At 39.3% G+C, this 18,173-nt stretch overlaps 1 protein-coding gene across 1 annotated transcript; it reads right to left on the bottom strand.

Moving 5' to 3' along the window:
- Nucleotides 1-1,279: 1,279 nt before the first annotated feature.
- On the bottom strand, nt 1,280-17,964 carry pepd (peptidase D). Its single transcript, XM_028585575.1, has 15 exons — nt 17,884-17,964; nt 16,154-16,337; nt 15,481-15,608; nt 14,451-14,514; nt 12,031-12,078; nt 11,405-11,466; nt 10,615-10,659; nt 9,595-9,670; nt 8,696-8,742; nt 6,042-6,110; nt 5,393-5,470; nt 4,273-4,421; nt 3,963-4,147; nt 2,231-2,422; nt 1,280-1,843 (listed from the first exon to the last, which is right to left on the bottom strand). The coding sequence occupies exons 1-15, from the start codon at nt 17,901-17,903 to the stop codon at nt 1,700-1,702; spliced, it is 1,491 nt and encodes a 496-aa protein (XP_028441376.1). The 5' UTR covers nt 17,904-17,964; the 3' UTR covers nt 1,280-1,699.
- Nucleotides 17,965-18,173: the final 209 nt, after the last annotated feature.

Here is an 18,173-nt window from a genome sequence, read left to right as displayed (position 1 = left end):
CTGTAGAATGCAGTCGATCATCATGTTTCATTGAAGGATGACAGTGGCCCCTGGTGGCCAAGAATTGCAAGTGTGTATTTTACCATAAGCCCATCTGCCCTGCCTTAACATTTTTACTGTAGTATGTTATATTTTAACATCCATCTTTCTATTGCATCCTTATTATCCTAATTTATTTATCAAATAATTTCTCCAATTCAGAAAGTTTGCGTCTTTCTATTTTTCTTATGATGGTCTTCTTTTCTGGGTTGTTTTGCTGTCTTTGTAATTTGTCCCGCTGTCATTGTAAATGAGGGATGCCCCTCAATGATTTCTCAAGTATAAAGCAAGGTTGAATGAATAAATGTTTTGTAACAACTTCAGACAACTGTTAATTTTAACAATGCAGACATAGTTATATAAACCACCATGCTTGCCTGTTCAGCTTTTGACAATATTGTACCATGTAATTATTAAATTGGTACTAAAAAAACTAAACCACGTATAAAAAAATATGTGGTTTAGTTTATTTCAAAGCTCCATCATAACCCAATTTGTTACCTACTTCCTAACCTTTGGCCCTTGTACGTACATATTTTTCCTGGTAAAGGGACCCACCTCTCAAATATTCTTGTATTGTGTTATGTATTTTCCTCCCAGGCACTATAAACGTACCTCTGATCCACGAGTACACAGTGTATCATTGTACAGTATGACTTGATTGTGCAATTGATTCGATCTGAGTGGAATAACTATTCTGAATGTGCCAATGATAGCCTGACTGAACATTCAAGAATATAAAGAAGTAAAAAAAATACCAGAATCGACCACTTTGAGAATACATTTTGAAATTACAAGTGTTCAAACAAAATACAACACACTCACTTTGTTACCATTTGTTTACTTTGCAGAATACTTTTCTTGATGGATTCTTGAATTGATACCTTCATTGTTATCATTGTTTTACATCACACACACACACACACACACACACACACACACACACACACACACACACACACACACACACACACACACACACACACACACACACACACACACACACACACACACACACACACACACACAGGACTTAGACTTCCATCTAGAGAACAATGGCAGACTGACAACAAAAATATTTGAGATGTTCCACTTTTTCTAATAATATACATGTTGATTTAAGACGAGACAAGATGAAGTTTGTGGTTCAATGTACTAATTTGTACCAAAGAAGTGTCTTCCTGTACTGAAAGAATACTTACAAAATACCAACTAAATAAACAAACAAAACTCTTCTGCACACAGTTGAAAATTAAAATGTTTATTTAAATTAATTTCTCAGCATTTATTTGTGAATCAATGTTTACAAAAAGGAACATATAAGAATAAGAATTATTTAAAAATTAAATGTCTTTTTCCCAGAGGCACAAAATGAACACTTTTAATGTATTAATGTTGAAGTGACTACTTACATTTATCACAATGTTTTTTAAAAACATTATGTAAGCTTTATAAAATGTTCTGTATGAAACTTTTCATGTTTTTTGGTTATCATGTGTTAATTCAACTGCTTAATAAAAATCTTGATTGTGTATCTTTTTTATAAATGAGAAATGAGAGCGAGAGTAATAACTTCAGTTACACCGAAGCATTTTCATTGTTGTTCATCTGCAGTAATCAATGCATTCGCAGCGTTGAGCTCTTCATCGTGGGAAACCGATCACAATTTGTCAGTGCTGGCGACGGGGCTGAAGGGTTTTGCAGAGTCGGCCATGAACGCTTCGATCTCCTCCACAGTGCGAGGGACGCAGGTCAGCAGCTCTATACCGTCAGCTGTCACGGCAATGTCATCTTCAATGCGAACCTGCACACAGTAATCAAACACGGTAGAATTAAAAGGAGGAGACGTTCAAAGAGGCAAACTCGGTCAATGCAAAAATGCAAACGCACATGAGAATTTATATTTCGAATCTGTCACTGAAAAATCTGTATTCACATAGTTTGTGGCCTTGAATACCATTTAGTTAAGTGTGAACGTATCACAGCCCTCATTTATGATAATTTGACAACTTAGTGGCTAAGATCAGACACAGTAAGTCCAACAGGGCAAGAGCGGTTAGACAAAGACACAGATTGTAGATGAATCCACAGTTTTGCCATTTTATCTAAACTACTTATTTAGAAGTGAACATTAAAGTTATGACCTAAAGATCTAACAATTCTGTTAGGGAAACTGTGCGAGCAGACTGACCCCTCCAAAGCCGCGAAAGCGAGCCAGCACTTGGTTGTTGATGAAGCAGCTCTGGGCAGGGTTGGCCAGGGCCTTGTCCAGCAGGTGGTTGATGAAGTATATGCCGGGCTCCACGGTGAGGACCATCCTCTCCTGCACCAGGCGGCCCATCCGAAGACTCTTCAGTCCAGGCTCATCAACACGGTCCACCCCCTGGACAACAGTACATACATACATTTGTGAATCAGTTCTTTAAACTGTTTCTCTGGCAGATTACCATAAAAATAATTTCATTTGAGTGTTTTAGCGTCTGAGTTTTTAAGTCCACTGCCATATTCAGTGAGCCCTGCTTCACAGTGTACTACACACACTGACACCATCTCAGCACTTGCACTGGAGCTTCTGTGGGTTAACTGTCCTTCTGTATTTAGTTGTCAGAAGTGCATAACTGTACACAATCCTCCACCGCATCCTGAAACCATCTGTTCAGAGTTCAGACAACATTTTACCTTCCTCTCTCTCCTGCCCTCATCCTGAACTTGTTCCTGCAGATTGGCCTCTTTTTGTTCCGCTCTCACTTCTGTATCGAGGGTTTCTCCATTATTCATGACACATCAATATCGGAGTTACAGGAATGTGTTTTCTTCTTCTGTTTGGAGACTTTGACTGTTACAACACTTACCAACGGTTGGTTGTGATGTGGGTCATATCAGAATTTAAAACTTTTTTTTTTAAACATATTTTCCTATGTGTCTAAGTGGAAACAACAATCTTTTGACATTGGTTCGGTATTAAGCAAGATCGCAACAAGCCACAATGTAAGTTATTGGGAAATTGCGCACCTTTAATTTACGTCCACAAAATTGCTTTTTTTTTTACCACGGACGTGCTCAGATTGTTATTCCAAGTGTCTGACAACATCATGGAAAGGATTCCTACGGACGTCTGTGTTAGATCCTTTTTTTAAAACATTCCTGAAATTGCTATGTGGCATTGTGGTCCCTATGCTGTAGGGACCACAATGGAAATAAGTCTTTGGGCTTTATTGTGTCATCCCTGACTATTTATGTATTTTTAATGTATGACGCAGAGTGCTGTTTCATATATGTTTTTATATTTAAGTGGTTAAATAAAATCAATCAATCAATCAATCAATCAATCAATCAATCGCTAAACCCACCAGACTCTCTGTAAATAAACAGTAATTTTAGCATCGTAAAATACACTATATTCAAAATCAATTTTCCACTTTTACAACAATCATCACTCTAGGTTTGGTTGAAATTAGTCTATATCGATGACATTTCATTTATAGTTCAGGTGCTGCTGGACGTTCCTGCAGGATTTCACTCATTTAGGCCGGATATCCGTAGCCTTGGGCTTTCTTTGTGCTGGCATTTTAAACTCCGGTTGATTTATGAGGACTATGGTTAACTGCTCCTCAGATCTCTGCAGGGTAAATCCAGACAGCTAGCTAGACTTATCTGTCCACCAAAACAAGTTCCTCCCCGAGGCTATTTTGCTGAGGCACCGTTGCTGCGTCTGGCGCGCCCAAGACCATTTGTAAAATAGGATTTAAAAAAAAAAGGTCTCTCTCTGTAGGGATATTCCATAATGTTTTCAGACACATATAATAACAATATGAGCCTCAGTCAGCGGCAAAAACAGCACTTTTAGTGGACAAAATTGACAATGCACATTTGCCCTATAGGATTACATTGCAGAAGTTACCCTTTAGGTCTTGTGTTCTCACCTCAGGGTATCCTCCCACATCGTGCACATCGATGCCCAGCAGGTGTCCCAGGCCGTGGGGCATGAAGACGGAGCCCATGTGGACCTTCAACATGTCCTCCACGCTGCCATTTAGGATGCCGATCTTCACAAGCTCCTCCAGGTGAACCCGGTCAGCCATGCGGTGCATGTCGGTCCACTTCACACCTTCAACACAAGCAGTTTTGTTAATGAAGAACAGAAGTTTCTTTGACCCAAACTTTAAATTTAAGTATGGATGTTGATATTTTTTGAAGTGTACTCAATAGTTAAACTGACTAAAAGATGATAACCTGGTTTGATGGCAGCCATGACTGTGCGAGAGGATTTGAGGACGGCCTCATAGATGTCCCTCTGGTCTGGAGTAAACTTGCCGTTGGCTGGGAAGGAGCAGGTGATGTCTGAGGAGTAGCAGTAGTACTCTCCACCCATGTCGAACAGACTGCAGGCGACAAAACATCAGAACGATTTCAGTCAAATGTTTTTCCAAAGTGCTTTGGGTTTGTGTCCTAAGTGAGTTTGAGTTGTTCACAGTACACAGATAGCAAAAACACTAAAGAACACAACAGAAAAAGAATAGCAACAATCAGTGTTGGGAAATTCAGAATTTTGAACTAAGTTCACAGTTCCAAAAATGAACTAGTTCAGTTCTTTTTTTTTTATGTTGCTGCACGCTATTATTTTTCAAAATTAGTGGCACAGCCCATAAAGAACCACAGACAGCAATTATTTTATCAGTTTTAACACTGAAACTATGCGTCAGATTTCATCTTCATATCCAATCAGTTCAATGTGCCGTTTCAGGTTTGCTGTGGATGTGACTGAAGTGCGGATTTTCTTTTTGAAAGCCGGCGGGCAAAGTTTGCACAGAAATGTAAGATTTTTCCATCCTCACCGACCTTGTCATAAAACTCGTTTAAATGATCATACGACGCTTCCATGCTGCTGTCGCCTCCACGCTGCTTTTTGTTTTGATGACGCATGCGGCGGTGCAACACTGGTGGCTGGTGTTGCCAGATTGGGTGTTTTTTCCGCTACATATTAAGGCCTGTTTACGGTGTGTTTTTGCCGGGTTTTTGCCTGGAAGGCTCTACAGAATTCTGGCACCCTATCAAACGAAGTTAAACTGAGAGAGCGTGCCGTTCACAGACACCAGAATGAACTAGTTCACAGTAACGTTCATCAGGCAGTAATACAGTACGTTCAGTTCACGTTCGCCCAAAATATTAACGAGTTCACGAATTATCGTTCAATGAACGCGTTCAGGCACAACACTGGTAACAATGCCTATGCTTAGTGGCACTTCAACAAACAGGAGAATATGTAGAGTTTGTGAGGGAGTTACCTGCCAGTTCCAGGAGGTGCTTGCATCTAAAAACAGCCGGAAGTTAAAAACTGCTGAAAGCTACTCACCACATGTCTCCACCCGTAATTGTCTTGTTGTTTGGTGCACCAGCATGTCCGTAGTGGAGAATGGAGGAATTATTGCCCCTGTTAAACAATAACACAATATGTAAATTGAAAACACATAAATAGTTTAACTATGAATAAATACTCAGTACAAGGTGGTAATTCCATTATATGTGACTTATATAAAGCTACCATGAAAGCAAATTTGAATTAAATACTGCACTGCAATACAACATCAAAGAAACTCCAATCTCTTAAATAGAAAACTCAGACACAGTATCTCTTTAAAGAATCACTGTGACGATCAGGTCCTCATTTTTCAAGCTCTTAATTTGAACAGGAAATAGCTTGTATCCATTTACCACTAATCTGCAGGAAGTACTCATTCCACATGGCCTTTAATACAAAAGGCCACAGCATGATTAGCAGCAGTGTCTCAAAATGATTTAACCATAATGGTGCTGCCAGCTGACAGTAACCCTGCAACAAAGAGGAAGTTGATGTTGCGCTCTCTTTGCAGACATGGCTTGGTTTGGCCAATAAGATTCCTTGGATACTGCAGGGTTCCTAAACTCTGCTTTGTTTACATGACGTTTACATGTGTCTTTGGAGAAGCATCATTTCAGATTTTCAGATAAAAACGATGCCTTACGTTCCACAGATACAGGTGTACGAGGTGTGACGCATCCCTCCCTCAGTGTAGCAGTAGTGCTGGAACAGGCTGCAAAGAAGAAGAAAAAAGAAGCAGTCCTTCAGAGCAAAACCCCAGTGAGAAAAAGGAAACTAAATAGTTTCAGCAGAGATCACAGGAAACCGTAATTTGCTGAAAGACCTTCACTGCCCTCTTTCTGACTCCATGCTTTTTTTAAATGTATTCAGCACTCTGTCTTTAATCATCTCACGTTCACCCACATCAAACACTTCTATGGATCTGGACAGCATCGCAAAGCTGTGTATGATGAGTACAGAGAAGTACATGTTTCCTGGTGCACACAGCAAGGCCAAATTATAGCTGCTGCACAGCTTGACTGCAAGGGCTTACATGAGCAGAGAATTCAAAATATTGCCAAATTTTACCACACTACTTTTACCATGAGATCAAAATTTTGTCATTAATTTAATGAACAATGCACAGTTAATGCGTAACTTTTTGATATTAATGAACAAACCGTTACGTTCAAGCCATTGCCAAATGAGTCGATACAAAGCTAATTAAGACCATCTGCTCCACACAACTCTCTCTACTTCTATTTCTCTGTATGGCTATGTTCAGAAGATTGTGGCGTTCGGTGACTTTCCCCCACAGAAGCTCAAGTGAAGATAATTAATACATTTTCTGAAGAGTCCATCATGTTTCTTTAATCCTCCGTGGCTACTAGTAACTGCGTGGAGGAGGGGTGGAGGCGCGTGTGCGAAGGCTTGTATCATGTGGACGCGCCGACAGTGTTGTTGTCATTACTAAAGCCCCTGACACACCAACCCGACAGCTGACACCCGAGGTCCAAAAAGTGCCTTGGAACACACCGAAGCGACGCCGTCTTGAGCGTACGTTCCGCGCGTGCGCAAGACAAGATACAAAAAATGAAAACCGGAAATGACAACGCATCACGTGGATCTGGCTTCTCCAGCTGATAGTAATGGCGGCTTGTTCGAAATACAATCTCATATTTCACGAAAATAGTTCACTGAAACGTGCGAGAAATAGGCCATACAGTTGCTGGGTTTTCGATTTCAATTTCCGTCAAGATTTTGAGAGGCGTTCGTCACTCATCCCGCTCGTTATTTCCGGGTTAGCACTAAGCACCAATCAGATTGGTGGAGTGAGTCCGACTGTCCGCCCTCTGACCCAGCAAGTCAGGTCGGCCAAAATGAAGGCTGACAGCTCCTCTGACAGACGACAGCACGGAACACACCGAACAGACTCGAGTCACCGACCTCGCGAGACTGTCCGACGGCTGATTATCGTGTTGGTGTGTCAGGGCCTTTAGAATTCCTCATGGGGGCAAGAGAAACTATGCACTATAGCTTTAAGTGAGAATTTGCAGTAGTTTTTTGCAGTAGTTTTTTACAGTACTGTTTACAGTAAAACATTTTGACAATTCAAAAAATCTGGCTTGATCGTTTGTGGAGGACAGTCTGAAGATGGAGTGGAGCAGTTTTGGTGTCAATTGAGCAAAAACTTTGGGGAGGACTGGGGTTTACTTCATTTGACAGTTTTTGAGTAAAATGATGGACCTCATAATTCCTGCAAGCTTGAAGCACATGAACATTTCTGCTCAACTGGGCCTTTATTTTGGTAAAAGTTGCAAATTGGTGTGTTAGAATGTGTGTGAATTTTCTAAGTTTTAAACTTTAGACAGGTGCTGTAGAGCCACCTTGTACTCATTGAGCACATAAAGCCAGTTGAGGAAGTTTAGCATAGGACTGGACCTACAGTATGTGCAAAGTTTGCTGATTTTTCATGCATGGGAAGAAGAGGAAAAACATCCGCAAATACAATGAGCGTGACTGACGGCTGCTCTGGTGCCACAGGATTTTAAAATACAAAACCGCTAAATATCTTACTAAAATATACAAACTAACTAAATTACCATTCTAATCACACAGTTTGTGTTTTGCTCCCAGCTTGACTTTAAAAAGCTACAAGCAGCCAATTATGGGTTAGTTGTGTTTCTCAGTTGAAATGTGCTTTTAGTGAATCAGAAATTATCGCTCATTTCACTGTGACATGTCCAATACGACAAAACTAAGTTCTGAATCTAGATTGGATTTCCATTTGATTAAATCCCTGCTCCTGTAATAATCTGTCTAGTATTTAATTTTATATTTCATAGGCTTTACTTAGGGTGTTATACTCATAAGTATACAGTAAAGGGCCATGTACACCTGTCTACCAGTGACATAATGGGCCCTATCTTGCACTCAGCACAATTGCCTTTGTACACCGAAGCATGCATCATTCCTATTTTGCACCCGACGCACAGCGGACTTTTCCCTCCACAGACGCACGTTGGTAAAATAGGGAATGTATTTGCGCTCCCGGGGGCGGTTCAGCGAAAAGAGGAGGCATGTTCCGGCGCAAACGTTACTTGGTATTTTGCAGTTTCAGAAAACAATTCCGCCACTGACCGGGAAAAACCTGGTCTAAAGTTAGTGGCGCTAGTCTAAAGTCAGTAGCGCGTTATTCAGATGCTATTTTAGGGGCGCATGCTTGGCCATAATGTAGCGTGGGCACAACGCGCATACACTTCTCTCGTCTAAACGGACATAAACAAAGAGGATCTATTGACAAAGTGCACGACTTACCTCTCCATTTCATATTCTTTCTGTCCAGGTTTCACATGCTTCATGATCTACAGAGAAAAAGTGAGATTGTATGTGATTCAGATAAAACTGTTGCTTACTCTTTTTAAATGAATCAATGTTTACGTTAAGCACAAAGCAATTATAGTTTGTGTGTTGCTGATTGGTGGCTCAAAACGCTTGACCCTCTGTACATGGCACACCCAAAATTACTACCGGATATGCCATATAACAATTATTAATGTAGATTAATTATTTGCTGATTTACGCAAAGTAGTCATAAAGAGTTCAACAGTCAGTGAGAGTGTGCCCTTAAGCACTTGCTGATTAAGGAAGACATTTTCTTTTTACTGCACACCTACAGGGAAAGTTATAGCTGAAAATCTGCCATCTTTGGGGACAGATGGGTAAAGCAAATTCCTCTAAAAACGTCAACTGATCACACTCTTAACAATGAGGAAACAACAGGAGGAAAACGATATTGAACGCTCATGGTGAGTGACTTCAGAGGACAGATACAGTAAGATTGAGAGGTTAACTGCTCCTCAACCCCTGAAGAGGTTAGTCATGGTGTTTAAGTGAAATCCTGTGCAGAAGTAAAATATTGCTTTAATGTTACAGCTTATTGGTCAAAGGCTATCTCTGTTAACGGCTGGCCTCTGAGCTACTGGATGAAGTTAAAATCGATAGCGTTTAAACAGTTTATAGCCTTAGAGGATCCTGACATCTTGAATCCTTTGGGCGAGTTTTAAACTCAATAAGCTGCTTGATACTTCCATACTTTGGCCGTTTAACTTTATGCTCTTAACATTTCTTTTCCTTCGGTTCCATTTTATTGTGTGAAAACTTAAAACAATTTGAGCACCCTTGCAGATGCACTGTCTATCCGAGAAGTATCTTACCATTTTATGGGCTTCACTGGAAATCCTGTTGGTGTAGCGCAGGACTTCCAGCTCCATATCAGTCTTAATCAGACGGCTGCAGACACAAGAAGTGAGAGAGCAGCTTTCTCATTCTGATCGATACGCTGCCAGTTTATCAAATGTACAGCCAACAAATATATACAGAATTCAACTCTCACATTGAGCTAAAGGAAGAAATCCATCTTTTTTTATATACACTGTTAATACAGTAACTGATGTAGAGAACAAATGTCGAGCAGATGGTCCTCCATCTTTCCCAAGAACATTGTATATAAATGAGACCTGTCGTTTCTTGAAATTCCAGTGGGAAACTGCCATAATCTACTGTTGCACGGCTGCTGAAAATGTCTCAAACCACAATAAAACATATTACAGTCTTTGATTTAAATCTAAGCTGAAATACTATATTAGAACTGAAGCCTTGTTGCCTAGTGATCTCACCATTTCTCATTCATTTGTGTTTGGAAAGCAGTAGCTGCACTTTGGGTGGCTTGATACAGGAGAGTATTCTACAATACTATTACCAGATAAATAACACAGGGGAGTGGTAACCATTGGTTGCACTAATGAAAGTTTAAAAAATAGCCCATTATAAAAGAGAGCCATGTGAGCTCCTCAGAGAAGAGGAAGCAGAGGGGTTCAATCAAGTCTTTCTCCCCAGGAGGTGTGCCTGAAAAGAATTCCTCCTTATTTCAGAAAATGTCAATTCATCTGAAGGGTGCAAACTCTAATGCCAAGGACAACCAAACAAGCACGAAGTCCATTACATCTGTGGGGACTGGCTTCGCACTCTGCAAGAGGAAAAAACAAGCCAAAGACAAGCTCCTGTTTCTGATTACGGACACACAATTACCTGACCGGAAGGTTTGTGAGTTAAACGTGGCAAAATCTGTCTGAAGAAATGTTTAGGTAATTAAGGGAGAGATGACAGTACCGCCTCAATACTCATCTTGAGTGGGCTTTCTGAATAATATTATAAAACGTATTTTAATTACTTACCATTCCACAACGACTGGGTGTAAAAGAGTGTTGTTCACTTGGAAGCTGATAAAAAAGGAACAAGAAACTAACATTATGAACATAAATGAAGCTTTGGCCAAAGTTCATTAAAGAGAATCTCTTCCTTCAAGTTCTGCCTTTATTCCTCCATGAGTAAATGTCTGCTATTTTTTCTCCGTCACTTCCTCTTTCCCACGCTGTCAAAATCCCTGCTTTAAAAATTCCGACATCCCCATATTTGGACCAATGATCTTTTTTTTTTTTTTTGTTTCTCAAGCCTATCACTTCCAGGATGCTTTTCTTTAAATGTCATTGTTTCAGACCTACTAACCACCTGCTCCCCATAACCAGCATCACCTCCAGGAAGTTTCCATCAAACATCCTACCCCTATACCTAACCCTAATGGAGGTGCTTCATCGATGGAGGCTTATTAGCTAAATCTGAATAAATATTTGTATACACTTGCAAAACAAATGCAATTTAATGGAAATTATAATAGCTTTGAAATAAGTATACAAGACTCCTTTTTCAAAGCAATCAGGGTCAGAGTGTAGAATAAAAAAAGGGTGTAATGTATGGAGTTAAAAATGAACACAGTAACAGTAACATAGATAACAAGCAAAAGCAAGATGGTTTGCTGAATTCAATTATATTTAGAATTTGGTTAATTAGCAAAAATGTGTATGCATGACAGTCTGTATCCTTGGTTATAAAACCAAAACAAACAACAAAACCCTCCCCAATCAAAGTATCATTATGCCAATGCAAAGTGGTGCCAATTAAACATACCGACTAATTCCTTCAAAGGAGGCTTCACGGCAGATGCTCCCACTATCTGTATTCTGACCTCGCTGCGTGGAGAAAAACACAAAAACAAATAAAATCACCACCAAGTGCATTAAAATGTCCCAGCAGGACATTCAACTGGTTTATATCGGGGCAAATGATCTATTCTAATGACAGATGGTCAATCATTTGTCAGCTGTAGACTTGGTGGAAGGAGTTTAGCTTTATTTCTTCCACTGCACTTTTTTAAGCAATTGATCAATTTAAGGTTTTTAAAGGGTTTTTAAAAGTTGACAATGTTGAAAATCCAGATTCCTAACAGCAGATATTATGTCAACATTTAACAGCTTACACACAGACAAAATAGAAAAGGACTGCGTTTTTATGTTTGATATGACGAGTGAGGTGGCAGCTAGCATCGGGAAGGGTGAGGCAGATCTGCCGGGACCTTTTACAGAATACCATGCTTTAAGGTGGTTCAGTAAAATACTCCCACATGACGCTTGAAGAATTGGTCCTGTGGTCAGCCATCTGATATTATATTAAATGTATATATCAGGTAATCAGGTAGGAATGAGTGATGCACTGTTGTAACTATACTCTACGATACGGAACAACCAACAGCATACCAGTGTTAGGAGCGCTGCTGGTGTCAGGTTGGAGAGGACATCAACAATCTGCAAGGAAGCAGACATGGATTCATTAGAAGACTGAGACACACACAGCAGAGCAGCAGAGACAACAAGCACCAGTTTCCTTCTGCTCTCAGTCTGCAGAATAAAGGTCACTCCGGCTGACGCCGCCATGGCTACGTGGTCTCTCTGGTACTCAGCAGCACACTGAATGACAAACCTCAAGCGGCTTTATTACTCCTCTGCCAACAGCCTAAATGTCAGATAACAGTTCCCTGTTTCAGTGCTCAGAGACACTGGTGATATTTAGCATTGTTAGTATTATTAATACCACTAAAATTGACTTCCTAAAACTTTCACTGCAGAAAAAGCCCTCCCCAACACCTAAAATCTAAATACAGCTTAATTATGAGATGTTGGAAAAATTGCTCTCATGCTTAAAAGTTGTATATGCTGTTGAGAGGCTATCATTGTTAGTTAAACAGTGATTCAATGAGTCAATAATTAGCTGCAATAATGAATTCAACCAGTAAAAACAAGATGTTGCCTCAACCATTTTATCAGTAACAAATCTGACTTTTTATTTCCATTTTTGACAGAAAATATCTCACTAAAAGACATTTGAGCTCTAAAGGAATTTAATGCATGAATAAAATGTCTGTGTGCAGTAGTTGTAAGCCCCTTGAGTAAAACACATTTGTCAGTCAAGTTAAGTCAGACAGAAGAACTCAGAAGAACGGATTGAAAAAGCAATGAGGACTTTCCTGAAATATAACAAAAACCAATGTGTTTTTTTTTGTTTTTGTTTTTTAAAGAGCTCACTTGCACCCAAACAAAATAGGCTTGAGAAGGCAAATGTGACTCATTGCAAAAACAGAATTTTCTTAAAACATCATCACAGATCCAAAAAATATAGATATCAAGAAACTCTGCCAACAATAAAAAAATGAAAGTAAACAGCAGCCAGATACTTAAAAAAGATGAAAAACACATTATTCATTCACATTATGTTCACCCCAAACTGCTTCATTCAACAACCTAAGGAGAGCTGTTTGGATGTTAGTCAAGGCAGCTCTGATAAAAGAGTGTGTGTGCAACAACACCTTCCATGGGTAAGTGTTTAAAAAATATAAAAACTATTAATATAAAAAATGTAAAATTATTAATGGATTGCTGAACACCGGCAACTGATGGGTTTGTCTGAGGAGATGACAGTATTAGTTACACAAATGCAGAGGCAGTTATTATATGATTTAATGTTTTCTAATAATACACTGCAGTGTTGAGAGCTGCTATAGCTTCATGGAAGACTTGGCTGTTAATTGCGGTGATAATTAGCATCCTAACCTGTGACTCGGAAATCTAACACCTGCAGGCAGGAGCAGAAATGTTAAAATACCTGAAATATCAGCAAGATGAGTCATTAAAGGTTACTGTGTAAATATAGAAATTCATATTAAAGTGTATGGGATCATCTCAAACGCCAGTGAAAGCTGTTGTATTATAGTCTGATTATATTATTTTGATATGTCAACATGCAGACCTCCAAAATAGCTCTGGAGCTGTCAAGCCTCCAATATATTCTGCTGTGAATCTGCTGTCAACACCAGTATACATGATTGTTTTCCCAAACTCCCAAAATAGGCAATTATAGACAGTCTGAACAGGAACGTATTGTTTAAACTATAGACTAAAATAAAAATAATGGAGAGGGGGATTAAAAATAAAATTCAATAACAAAAGTCCCCCAAATTAATTATCAATATGTTAATAACCAATGATGTTACGGACTGCATTCTCTGTACTAAAAATATAGGCAATGACACTTTCTACTAGAAGGTCCTAGTACAAAATTAATATTGGTCCTACTTAGGGCTGGGCGATATGGAGAAAATCAAATATCACAATATTTTTGACCAAATACCTCGATATTGATACCGCAGCGATATTGTAGTGTTGACTATTGGTGCTTTCACAAAATCTTTACACAATGAGATTTTTGATAAATAATCATCCGTAATGTGGATATAATGACTGAGAAATAATAGAACAGTTATAACGGTCTGGTACGTTCAGAAAATGACAACTTTACTGTAATGCAGCCTTTAATACCAGGAAAAGACACCACTTATGCCATATTACGATATCCAAAATCTAAGACGATATCTAGTCTCATATCACGATGTCCATATAATATTGATATATTGCCCAGCTCTAGTCCTACTACCTGGCGCCACCGATAACTTTGCCAGGAGGTTCAAATAAAAGGACGACTTTCACCTTTCAAAACAGTCTACGGAGGCAATAATGTCCTTTGCAGTAACTTTATGAAAGGTGACTGAACATCAAGGTTCAGTTACTGCACAGAAAACTGCTTACACACACGTAAACACCAGCAGCAACACAGACAGACTCACATCACAGGCGTATTGCACCTCATCGACAGCATACTTCGCCTTGAAGTGCTCTTTAGGAAAGATCCTGTCAACAGATGCAAAAGACACAAAAGAAAAGTACAGTCAACCAATGCAAAGACTTACACTCATTAGACATTTTAAGAAGATAATCTCTAAAAACATAACAGACGGGTTATGTTAGAGTTCTGGCAGACACTAGCAGGACTGAAGTATTCAGGACAACAGATTAAAAAGGGAGAGAGAAAAGCTAATGAACCCAGTAGGCTAGTGTTAAGTGCTAATCATATAACTCCTAAATGTGTAAAGGATCTCTTTTATACACGTCAGATGACAAAAAGATGCTTTGAGGTTTATAGATCAGGGAAGAGCAAACATGACATGGTCAAGAGTCAGGAACAGGTTATTTCCAGATCATTATGTCTCCCATGGTTTCTCTGGTTTATTACCTTACACATAAGCACTAGGGAGCCTGCAACACTGTATGCAACATTTCTTATAATCCACACCCTGTCCTCATGGAATTAGCCTAGCACAGCAATCAGCTTGTTGTCAAGTTTTCAAAGACAGCAACAAAATGTGTTAAATAGTCTTCATCTGCGAGTTTAGGTAATTTTAAAGTTGTAGTTTTGACCATTTGCAAGAGGATTAATACTTTTCAAAATGAGCAATTAATAAAAAATCTAATAGATGCAACTTATTTGTGCAATTTACTCTTCAGTTCTTATACATGTGTAGCGTGTGGACTGGAATTACTGCAGCAGGCTTTGGTATCAGTATAGTCTAACATGTCTGAGGTGTTTTCGGTGATGACAAAAGTCTACATCTTAAATGCTTCTTGGCACCATTTATAATAAATAAAAAAATATATACAAACATTCATATAAAAACATGTTTATACTGGGTGTATAAAATGTAACTGTAGCACATGACTTTATCAACCCTTTCTTCAAGTTACAGCTCATAGCTATGGACCCGCTGGTGACGATTGTTGGCCATGTTACACCGCTCTTTGAAGATTAGTGTGACTCACTCTCCCATCCAAGTAGCATAGCTTTCAGGCAGTTTGGGAACAAAAAGGATGGATTTCCCAGAGTCCACATCAATGGCGCCGTAACAGTCAGCCTCAGTTACTCCAAAAGCCCAGTGGAAGAAAGACTCCTGCAGAATTGAAAGAATCAGCCAAAACATTAGAGAGGGAGATTATAACGGTCAGCTAGAAGAGATGGTTACATCCAGTCAGATAATTACATTACAAAAAATAAGATGTCTTTGCTAAGAGCAGTTCACAGAGGTGAATACAACAACAACAAAACAAACGTTCAATGTGCTCTTTCATTTTTGTCAAAATCCAATTATAGTCACAAGCTTAGATGGGAGTGTTGAAAAAAATGTGATAATGAACACAAGGGATTTCTCTGCAGAGTGGCTGGCCTACATATTTTTGACAGAGCGAGAAGATGAACATTGCCAGAGATGCTAAGAACTGCACTTCACTTTGCAAGAAGCCAGGTGAGGTTTTTGTGGCGCTCTGATAGAATATCTTTCAGGATTGTGCACAACTGAGAGGAGATTGACACAGGACATGCCGGAGGGACTTAAACTCACTGCTGGCTTGGGGATCATGGATGGATGGATAAATAAATGCAATACCTTGCCCCCTCTTCAGCCTCAGTTTTGCACAGAGTCAACTAGAGACTACTTACCTGTCTGAAAAGGACGTCTGTGTCTGTGCAGTACCTCTGCTTCTGCTCTCCTCCCTGCAGCACCACCACTGACTGCGGCACCACTCCGTCTTTGGCTTTCAGCGCATTGCACAGCCGTCGACGGTTCTCTGCAAACAGAGCAGCAGACACCCTCAGGGTGTCTTTACCCAGCCAGTAGACAGGTCTGAAAAGGACAGGGAGACAGAAGATAGGATGGCGTTCTGGTTAGAGAGACTGACTCAACAACAGCACTCTGGGTCAAGATTAGAATGGTCATAAATTGCCTAAAAAAAGCCTAAATATAACCTTATATAATGGAAATAACTTTTTTTCCCCACCATCACTCAACTCTTTTTCTGATGTCGTAATGCGGATATGCATTTCTTTTCAATAATTTGCCTCTCTTTCTCTGAACATTTTTAATCAAAGATTTGATAGGAAAATCTGTGAGCAAATTCAGAAATTTTTTTTATTTACTGAGCAAAGAGAGGAGACCAAAAATGTTTTCAGTTCTCTCTGGAGGTAATCCTCAGGATTTGGTCAGTACATTTCAGCCTGAAGAGATGGGTGAACCGCAGTGCAACCTGTCTTCAGAAAGAGTTAAGATATAGATATAGATATAGACAGATAGACATCCTTGAAACCAAAAGGTCTTGGTTATAAATCTCGGTCTCTGGTCATGGCTTTGGTGATAAGATAACCAACATTACATATCTGATTCAGCCTGGGCTGTACCAAAGGTTAAACCTCATTGCATTTTATGGCTCAACAATTTCTGTATCATTCACTGCTGGCTGAGTATACAGGTGTAACTGTGTATCTGTGAGGAGAGATCAGCCTCATTGAGGTGGTAAATTATGTTTTCATTAAAAGGAGGTAGACACAATCACGTACTACACCACAAGCCAACTACCCTGTTGGATAATTGCCCAGGGATACACACATACACACACCTTGTGAATTATTTACACTTTCTTTGTGTCAGTGAGGTACTCTGGTAAACTATGTTCATTTTTGAGGAAAGAGTTTTTGGTGTTGCAATGGATTACATTATGTCACAAGGTGTGCCTGATTAGTTCCAACCTCTGGCAGAGATCACCTTATTACTGCTGATTGCCGACAACTTTATGATTACCACAGCACATTCTCGCACGGTTTTATCTAATGATCACAAGGTGTCGTGGGTTGTGTCATGATCACAAGAAGATGAAGTTTGTTCATCACTAGATCATTAGTTTAATTTTTCAATTCGATTACATTTTATTTATAGTATCAAATCATCAGTTTAGGATTGCAGCATAATTCAACAACAGCTATTCTATGATCATGAGAAAACAAAACACATAAATATATGGCTTTTCATACTCGCATACATTACCATTTAAAATGCTTTCAATTTGGTCTGTTAAGAAAATGTGTTCTTTTTTTTAATATACTGTTACTGATGTAAAATATCTCCTCCAATATCAATAGTGTACAGCTACATCCTTACGAAACTGAACTTCAAAACATGTTGGTGTTAGTTACGCAGGGACAGACGGTGAATGGCACATCTGCTGACAACAGCTTTTTTTAATATCAGACGAGCTCGCGAGTTTAGCGAAGTAACATATTTACGTTTAGTAACAGCTTTATGTTTAGTAACATGTTTTTGTTCAATGACATCTTTGATAGTAAAAGCTAACAGACTTCTAAAAGAACTAAATGTTCTAGTCAGAAAGCTCACTTACTGTGGTCGTGCCGCATCCATGTTGACGTGCTGCTCCAGACTGTCACGTGCTGACAGCAGTCACGTGACTTGTGTACGGCTCGGGCGCTAATCAGCTGACGTGTATTGTGCTGCGTTCAAGTCTTGAGGAAATACCAACTTCAAAAGTGAACATATATTTAGAGGCTTTTGTGGTGCTATTTTATCAACTTCGACTGTCACTTACAAAGTGTTGTAGTCAATAAGAGAAAACAACATCAAATACATTAAGAAACCTATCTTTGTATCTATCTATCTATCTATCTATCTATC

This window comes from Perca flavescens, chromosome 1 (assembly GCF_004354835.1).
Source record: "Perca flavescens isolate YP-PL-M2 chromosome 1, PFLA_1.0, whole genome shotgun sequence".
Classification (NCBI taxonomy): domain Eukaryota; kingdom Metazoa; phylum Chordata; class Actinopteri; order Perciformes; family Percidae; genus Perca; species Perca flavescens.
The sequence above is the reverse complement of the archived record's forward strand: the minus strand, read 5'-3'. Positions and strand labels throughout refer to the sequence as shown.

Excerpts from the sequence above, each read along its gene's own strand:
- pepd (XM_028585575.1), bottom strand. The coding sequence starts at position 17,903 with ATGGATGCGGCACGACCACA. Across the intron at positions 2,423-3,962 it reads ATGTGGGAGGATACCCTGAG|GGGGTGGACCGTGTTGATGA; the intron begins GTGAGAACACAA and ends ACTGTTGTCCAG. Across the intron at positions 1,844-2,230 it reads GCTTTCGCGGCTTTGGAGGG|GTTCGCATTGAAGATGACAT; the intron begins GTCAGTCTGCTC and ends TACTGTGTGCAG.